General features: G+C 49.1%; 1 protein-coding gene across 1 annotated transcript in view; it reads left to right on the top strand.

Moving 5' to 3' along the window:
- LOC100907114 (uncharacterized) overlaps positions 1-5,937 on the top strand; it is a 7,439-nt gene extending 1,502 nt beyond the window's left edge. The window contains 2 exon segments of the mRNA XM_029111008.1: positions 1,893-4,472; positions 4,474-5,937. Of these exon segments, the coding sequence (XP_028966841.1) occupies positions 1,893-4,472; positions 4,474-5,937 (4,044 nt within the window).
- Positions 5,938-9,544: the final 3,607 nt, after the last annotated feature.

The following is a 9,544-nucleotide window of genomic DNA, read 5'->3' as shown; positions in this document are numbered from 1 at the left end:
GGTTGCGTAGAACTACGTCAACGTGCTCGAGAGGACTTATCGCGAGATCGCGATGAAGTCAATGAAACAAATCGAGGGAAGATTTATTGTTTCAGTCTATGATAATGAAATCGAGATTTAGATGGCTGAAGTGTGGCTTAAAGATATAGTTTCGCGATGAATTCCGATCCTGGATTCTGATTTGGGGTCGTCATAGATAAGTTTCAACCGACAAAGTCCCGATCCAGGAGATAAAGTCTGGCCGCACTCTTCCGGAGCCGATGAGGTTCGATTCCAGGTGAAAATCTTGTATCCTCAACGATATGCTCCTGTTATCTCAAGTCTAGACACGGAGGATGAAGTTCGGACGCACTCTCATGAAGCCAATGAAATTCGGTCCCGCATGAGAATCCCGGGTCCTCAACGATATGTTTCTATTTTTATGAAGTCCCGATCCAAACGATCGAGTAGTCGAGCGGAGCCGTAATTTGATGTATGAATTTTATCGCAGTAGGTTTCAAGTTTAGATGAGAGTCCCGAGCGCTCATTCAGCGAATGAGGAATATAGCTCCTTGCTCAAAACCTCCAAAGTTCCTCGGTCCTCACTGATGAGGGAATAAAGGATGAAAGCATAGGCCGACGGTGAAAAGGGAAAGTCGAATATTGCAAGCCGTTGGCTGTATCGGATCATATTCTGCGTCCGGATTCGCCGTGGCTGAGATTCAGTTTTCCGGCTTTGAGCATCCGAGACGGTTCTGGAGCCGAATCCTGTCTATATGGTTTCCATTATCTAAATGATTCAGTTCGGTCGTGAGGTGACCACGCGGCGGCGCGTATGCAAATGTAGATGTGTCGGGCGCGCTGATAATTCGACTCGCCTCCGGAGTTGCGTGGGAGACGATGTGCTGATACCCCAATACAATACCTGATATTCCGCCGCTTTCGTACCACGATCGTCAGCTCACTCGGTGGCGCAATGCGCGATCGTTCGCTCCGGCACCCTTGAGTACCACGATCGTCAGCTCACTCGGTGGCGCAATGCGCGATCGTTCGCTCCGGCACCCTTGAGTACCACAATCCATCATCACGCACCGCGTTTGGTTCCAATGTTCCATGATCCATGATCCCCCCCCCCTATATAATCGGCTATTGTCTGTAGCCAAAAATTATCACCGAAAATGATGTTTCTTCTTTATGATCATCAACAGCATGCACTTCAATTGTTCCACAAGTTTCCGTCACAACCATTGCCGGAGTTTCCACCGATGAACTTTGCGAGACGCTCTACTTTACCGCGTGTCGCACCGCGTGCCGCGGCTTCGAGATCGTCTCCACAATGACGTCATTTCTGCGTACTTGAATTGAGCCGCGCTCAGAGTCGAGCCGCTCTGGAACTGAGTGATAATTACGCAATTGATTGGGCTTCTTCCATGATCTCTGTGTCTGTTTGTCGTCACAAGTGAATCGGTGCGTCATCACCAACCTTTACGCTTAGATTCCACCCACAATCACCGACATTTTACATTTCGGATACCTCATAGCTTATCGTTAGCTGTGTCCCTCTGCGCAATCGTCATGCTCCCGATTGCCGCGCGTACGAGGGCAGCCTTTCGACCTCAAACTTCATTAGCCGCGCTAGATTCGAGATCGTCTGACGACGAGTCATCAGAGAATACTGACAGTGATTTCGATCCCGAAACCGCTCGGAAACGTCGTCGGTCGCGAGCAACCGCCAAACGTCGCAGAGCAGAGACTGCGGATCAGCGAATTATTCGTCTTCGAACTGATTCCTTGCAGCATGCAGCTCATCGGGCAACCAGGGTTACGGTATCTTCACTTCAGGCCGCCCTGCGTGACAGACTTCCAGAGAACTTGGGCCGATGATATTAATATGTTCCAATTGTGCGGCGAAGCATTTCGAGTCTGAACGAAAGAAGGACCACCCATCACTCTTCTGGGATTGTTGCAATATCGGTCGTTTCAACTTGAGCAAATTCCAAAATTTCCCCCCTCTCTTACGACAACTTTTCCAGCGGACTCCTGAAATTCCTTCAGACTTTTCCCGGCTCCAGAGAAATTTTCACGATCTCATCCGAAATTACAATTCGTCCCTAGCCATGGCGTCAATGGGTGCGAGAATCGAATTGCCGCGTGGACCGGGACCTTATTGCTTCCGCATACATGGGCAGATATATCATAGTATAGGCTCCTTACACCCCGATGAAGGCCAGCCGAGACGATACGGCCAGCTGTACATTCTAGATACTGAGCAAGCAGCGGCACAACGGCTTCGCTTGCCTTAGAATGAGCATTGCGATCCCGAGCTCCTCAAGAATTTAGGTCAACTCCTGTCCTCAATAAACCCTTATGCGAGATCTTTCAAGATGATGTCAGAAGTTGAAGACGCGGAGCGAGCCACCGCCCAGCGTCAAAATCGACCGAAAATGACACTCCGAATGGTTTTCCATGACTTTCAACCACATGGGCTCTCAGGCCGACTTTATGACGTACCGACGGTGAATGAGGTTGCCATTATTTACGTTGGAGATGACGGAGATGTACCAGAAAAGCGAGCATTAGCTGTCCATGAAAGAGGGGGTACTTTAACAACCATTCCTGACCTTGATAAACGCGGGGATCCCTTGACGTATCCATTACTGTTCCCGGACGGCGCCGAAGGTTGGCATCCAGATTTACTTGACACGCGAGGGAAGCGGATTACGCAGAAACAATATTATGCTCATTTATTCTCGATCAGAGACTCTTTCAATCCGATACTTCACGCCGGCAAACTCTTCCAACAGTTTGCCGTTGATTCCTTTGTGAAGATCGAGCAGAACAGACTGAATTTCCATCGTCAAAATCAAGACAAGCTGAAAGCCGACAGTTATCAAGGTTTGCGGGATCATTTGTCGGGCGTTGACGATATTGCTGGTCCATCCGGTCGTCGACTCATATTGCCTTCAACCTTTATCGGATCTCCGCGGAGCATGCAACAAAATTGTCAGGATGCCATGGCAATCGTCGCTCGCTACGGTAAGCCAGACATTTTCATGACCATCACATGCAACCCACAATGGAGGGAGATTCAGGAAAACTTGCTGCCAGCTCAAGTGCCCAGTGATCGCCCCGATTTGATAGCGAAAGTTTTTAAGCTTAAGCTAGATTCGATCTTCGATGATATTCTCAAGGGTCAGGTCTTCGGTAAAGTGATCGCTTACGTGAAAGTTATTGAATTTCAAAAGAGGGGACTACCGCACTGCCACACTCTGCTCATTCTGAAGGAAGAGCACAAACTCCGCGATTCCGAGGCCGTAGATCTGATATGTTCGGGTGAGATCCCCGACCCCGACACTGAGCCCACTCCACATGAAGCCGTCAAGAGGTTCATGCTCCATAAGAATTGCGGAGTATTCAACCCTGCAGCACCATGCATGAAAGATGGCAAATGTTCCAAGAAGTTCCCCAAGGAACTGAGAAATGAGATCTCACTTCTACACGATGGCTATCCTCACCTTCGTCGAAGGAACTTCTTCCGAGCAGAGGTCGGAGATGTGTCCTATTCAGACGAGTGGGTGGTTCCGTATAACCCGTATTTCTTGCTCAAATATTATTGTCATATAAATGTGGAAATCTGTGGTATGATTTCCTCGGTCAAGTATTTGTACAAATACGTGTATGAAGGTACAGATCGGGCCATGATCGACATTCAATCTGGGGAAGGCATCGATGAGATATCCAACAATGTGAATGCCCGTTACGTGTGTGCACCCGAAGCGATGCACCGAATCGGGGGATACGAACTTCAAGAAAAGTCGCATACTATAGTCAGACTTGCCGTGCATCTCCCTGACCAACAGACTGTCACTTTCGTAGAAGGAACAGAAGGCCCAGCATTGAATCGAGCTGCCCACAGATACACAACTTTGACAGCTTTCTTCAGCTTGAACGAAAAAGCAACCGACAATTCTGATTCTTCAGGGGGACCCACCGACGAACGTGATCTCCTCTATTATTATGAGGTACCAGAATTCTACGTTTTCAAGCCCGATATAGGATGGAAACCGCGGCAGCGCGCTAGCAAAGGCATCATTGGCCGCATGTACACTGTGTCGCCGAGAGATCGTGAGCGATACGCTCTGCGCATACTACTCCTGAATACGCGAGGGCCAACGTCTTTTGAGAATTTGAGGACGATAAATGGGATACAACACGATTCATTCTTAGAAGCGGCCAAATCGGCAGGCCTCATGTCAGATGATAGCTCATTCAGGAACAGCTTGCAGGAAGCCGCGTCATTCCAGAGTCCAGCAGCCCTGCGGACTTTTTTCGTTTGCCTGCTTGATTTTTCCGAGGTTCTTGATGCTCAATCACTTTGGGATGATTTTTCATCGTCGATGGCTGAAGATTATACGAGACGCGGAATCCCTCTCGATACTGCTCTCGCTCTGGCGTACAACGAAATCGCCGCCAAATTCGAATGCGCGGGCGAGCAATTTGGAAACTCTGATCAAAGCTCCGCTTGCGGAGATCCCCACTGATCTACCAACATCTTTGAATCTGGAATTCAATGCGATTCAAGGGTCTATCATGTATTCGAAGCTCAACAAGGAGCAGAAATTCGCCGCAGACAAAATACTGGCTGCTATCCGAAATAGGCGTGCTATTTGCCTCTTCGTCGACGGTCCAGGAGGTTCAGGGAAAACATTCCTGTACAAGACTCTGTATAACATGATAACCGGCGAAGGAGCAAGGGTTCAGTGCACGGCATGGACTGGCATTGCAGCGAATCTAATGCCTAGCGGTCGAACGGTTAATTCTCTTTTCAAGCTGAACGTTCAGGACCGAAATCGGTCTTCGTCTTTGAAGCGCCAGCAAAAGGGTGCGAGGATTTTCTACGACCTGGATTTATTAATTTGGGATGAAATTTCAATGGTCCCAAGAGCGGCGTTTGAGACAGTAGATTCACTTTTGAGAGACATTCGTCAACACGATTCACCCTTAGGTGGACTCACGGTCGTGATCGGTGGAGATTTCCGTCAAACTTTACCAATTGTTGAACGCGGTACCATTCTCGACGTACTTGATGCATGTGTGACTCGTTCTGTTTTGTGGTCCGAGTTCGAGCTCTGTTCTTTGAAAGAAAACATACGTGGCAGACGCGGCGGTGAATCTTGGCAAAACTTCTTATTGCAAGTTGGAGATGCGACTCTGAACGACGCCCACGGACGCACAGCGATTCCTCCACATTTCTTCTGTCAAGGAGATTTAGTTCAGGAAATTTATGGAGATTCGATCACCGCTTCGAACGTACTCGATCTCGCATCCAAGGCAATCTTATCGCCAAAGAACACCGACGTCGACAGCATCAACGAAAAAGTATTAGAAAAACTTCAGGTTTCTGATCCACGCTACGAAAGCCATTTGCGAAGCATCGATGAAATCGCTGACGATGATCAGGAGGACCAAGCATTGTATCCGATCGAGTACCTAAACAGTCTCAACCCCCCTGGAATGCCTCCACACCACCTGCATTTGAAGAAAGGTGCCATTGTAATGCTCTTGCGTAACTTGTACGTCACTGCTGGACTTTGCAACGGAACTCGACTCAAAGTTGAGAGCATCGGTCGTTTCGTACTGGGTTGCAGATTTATCACGGGGGCCAGAAACGGCGAATTTGTCATCATTCCGCGCATCGACAATTACAGCGATTCCAAATTACCCTTTCGATTGAAAAGGAGACAATTCCCGGTGCGTTTGGCTTTCGCCATGACCATCAACAAGAGCCAGGGCCAAACTTTCAGCAAAATCGGCATATATTTGCCCACCAATCTCTTCAATCATGGACAACTATACGTCGCTTTAAGCCGAGTGGCTTCTCCAGATGACATTAAAATCAAGACTAAAGATAACAGTCATCCCATCAAGAATGTAGTCTACCCGAATCTTCTATTGTGACGCACGATCATTGGCCATTGCGAGCACTTCGACCGTTGACTATTTCGATTCGTTGGAAACCTGTGCTCGGAGAGAAAGAGTAACTTGGCTTCGTTCAAAGCTTTCTGCGTAGTTCCAACGGTTCGGTGTATCTATCAACCTCTGCACACAGCGGCGAACTTGGTACCGTTGAGTTCTGCGCACGACCATTTCATTCCTGAGAATAACTGTGGGAACATCACGAAGATTTCGACAAGTTCAAGGACTCCAGCGAAAGGTTGGCCGATTGACGGGAATCTTAAGGGAAAACCCACACCGATACTGTGATTTTTTCTCATTATCCGAATATTACATTCCAAGATATGCAATCGCCATCACTTCCACTCGCGGATTGTTCGGGGATTTATTCGCAACCTACATCAAGGCCCGGATCTATCCTGAAGGATCGTCGTTTTTGCCCGGCTCCGCCGAAACTGCGTTACCGTGCCCACAAGGACAACGAGAAAGAAGCGTTCTCGACAAAAAGACTGATGTTGCATCTTTGGAGTGACAAATTCTCCTTCAACAAGTCATCGCATTTCCGCATCGTTCTCCGAAAACACCCCATGATCGCCGCCATAACCGCAGTTCCCGTCAAAGTGCCCCTGATCGCCACTCCTCCTCCCGCCATTCAAGTCAAGGTCTCCTACAGAGAGCCTCAAGAACCGTAGACTCCTTCAGCGATGCTCCTCTCGATGATATCATTGAAACTGCCAGAACGTCCGAGAGGACTCAAGGCTCGCGACATGGACGACCATGTCATCAAATATTTAGGTAATTGCGGCGCCTGCATGCTCTGCCGACGGCTGGTTCTTAATAACTGAGGTGATTTGAAGGTTCCAGAGGTCGTTTCCTGGACACGTAGTCGCGGGGAATTCAATAGCCTCTCTGACAGTTTTCCCTTGCCAGATGTCGCCTGGAAAGCCTCCCGCGATTTCGAAACCCTCAATCCGAAACCATTCGTGCATCCGTAACCAGATCCGTCACATTTTTTTGGACGGCGTCCATAATGACGTAGTTCTACGTCAAAACCGGGAAGGACGAACCGACACATTGTAACTAGATTCGCTGTACACGGCTTTCATCATTTACTCTGTAAAACTAAAGGATTCCACGAACCATCCGACAGTTGTATCTGTAGAAGATGTTCCAAACTCTGTCCCGAATCCCACGCTCGAGAATGCCCCGATGTGAAATCACTGAATGATCTCCAAACCGAGAGACCAAATGAACAGAGAAAATGAAATCACTTACTTAGACAGGTAGAAACTACTCAATACGAGTGAATAAAGACTTTGATTGATTGTCTCGGTTCCTCTCCGCGGGGAGTTTCTCAGGGGCTTGGGACGCTACACGTGCTGCAGTCTTGACGCCCAGCACATTCCAAGGAGGATCATCGGCACCAAGCTCAGTAGCTTGGAGTGTCTCGCTGCGCAGAAGCTTCCAAGGTCCCAAATTGACCTCCTCCCGCCTTACTTCAGGATCTTCGCGCTGAAGCACCACTCGCCTCCAAGTAGTCCGAAAGAAGCTCGGGAAGCCTAGGATTGAAACAAATTAGATTTCTCGAACCTGCTCGTTCTTATATTTCTCTCCCAACTCCATCTCCGAAATTCTCTGTCTCGAAAACGATTGATTGCTATAGGTCCAGCTTGGTCGCTTTATACCGCCTTACTTCAGAATCTTCGCGCTGGAGCACCACTCACTTCTCAGTCGTCCGGAAGAAGCTCGGGAAGCCTAGGACTGGAATAAATTGACTTTTTCGTATCCGCTGCTTCTCCTGGATATTTCCTGTCCCAAACTCAATACCGCAGACCCCTGACCCTGACCTTGAATCTGGCTTGAAGGGATGATCGATCTTAGTACGAGGTAGCTGTGATTGTCAAAATAAAGGCTTTTCGAGAAAACCTAGAGGGTCACCATACACTCAACGTAGGAGCCGAGAAATCCTGTTCGTCAGAGGCCACAGAGAAGCTCCGATCCCGATCTGAAAGGGATGGAGATCTGGTGATACAAGGACCCTGCATCGGGTCTTCATCGGCTCATTGTTGATGCGTAGGGTCTCGATATGTCTGTAAGGGAGTGCTCTCGCAGATGTATCCTGCTCTGATCCCTGGGAATGCGGTGGAGATACGACTTCTCGCGTGCGTTCAGTTCGTCGGGAAATTCATCTCATCCATTCAAGATTGACAGAAGTCCACGGGAACAGAGCTGCTTTGTCTAGAAGATGAGCAGTTTGACGGAACTCGGTGCGTAAGATCGGTTTCTCATCAGTGCTATCTGTGGGATATGGAAAATATGGAAATTGGGGTGCGGAGGATCATGCAGCCATGGGCAAAATGGACAGATCGTCGGAGATCCGGCCAATTATGACGGGGGTATATTCATCTCTTGTCTGGTGCCGCTCAGACTCCTGTGTGGCAGAAGCTCCTTGCGAGAGGAAGATCATTGGAAAAATCCCAGAAGTTCTTCCTCACGATTGTGCATGCCAATGAGGTCCGAGCTCGTCGAGGAGAGCTCATTCGTGAAACATATGGAAATCGACCGGGAAAGGGAGAAACTCCGCAGGTAGGAAAGACGGTCCTAGAAATCGCTGTCGAAGGCAAATCTCCTGGAGTTCGCTACGACATGATCCTTTCCGCATGATTGATGGGAAATTCTCTCAACGCTGAAAAGTAGCGTGCTCCGGGGGGGGGTTGATCGACCCCGGACGGCTTTTTCGGGGGGCGGCATTTCCGAGATCGACATCCAAAGAAACGGGTATTTCCGTGAAAATTTTCGTAATTTCTCGCGAAAAACATTCGGACAGGGGGTTGCATAGTGGTTGATGGTGTCCGAAAAATGAAAATTTTCGTTGACCGCCCCGGGCGGCCCCATGAGGGAGCACGCCACTGACGCTGAACGAGACCCGATCCATGCGGAGCTGCCCTATTTGTGGAGCCCAGCCCAAGCAGGATCGAAGAAGATCTTCAATCGAGTGCAATACGCGCTCCATATGACTATGTCACCCCCTTATGCGAAGATAAAACTAATGGGAGCGATGCTGGAAATCGCGTAAAACAGAAAGTTCGCGAAGCGGCAAACTTGGGATGCCGATGATGAAGCGAGGGAGAGAGCTGAGATGGATAGGGTAGGACATACAACGCGTTCCGAGAAGATACCGGTTTGGAAGTCGATTTCGTGAAGCCAGACCGCGGAATCGCAGAGGACGGGAACAGCTCCCGACGCTTCCTCGAGAACTTCTCGCGAATTGCTAGGATCTCTGCTGTCGACGAGGAGCTGACCCGAAGGTTCAAAACTATCCTCGACGTGATCAATTGCTCTGGCCAGCTCGACGCCGTGGAGACGAGGAGCTCAACTTCGATACGGAATGAAGACAATAGGCAACAACTTCGCTGTTCCTTTCTCTCTTTAGGAATCGCCTCTAGAAGCTCTGTATGGGGTTTCACACGAGCAATAGTATCAAATGCGAATTCATTATCAGCGGACCGATCTCCAAGGCTCGGATTCAGAGGAAACTTATGACGGTGGAACCGTGAGGGTTTATGTGCTAGAGCGCGCTCTCAGCTCCCGAAAGCGACCGAGCTCGACC

Source organism: Galendromus occidentalis, unplaced genomic scaffold (assembly GCF_000255335.2).
Source record: "Galendromus occidentalis unplaced genomic scaffold, Mocc_1.1 scf7180000075543, whole genome shotgun sequence".
Taxonomy (NCBI): Eukaryota; Metazoa; Arthropoda; class Arachnida; order Mesostigmata; family Phytoseiidae; genus Galendromus; species Galendromus occidentalis.
The sequence above is the reverse complement of the archived record's forward strand: the minus strand, read 5'-3'. Positions and strand labels throughout refer to the sequence as shown.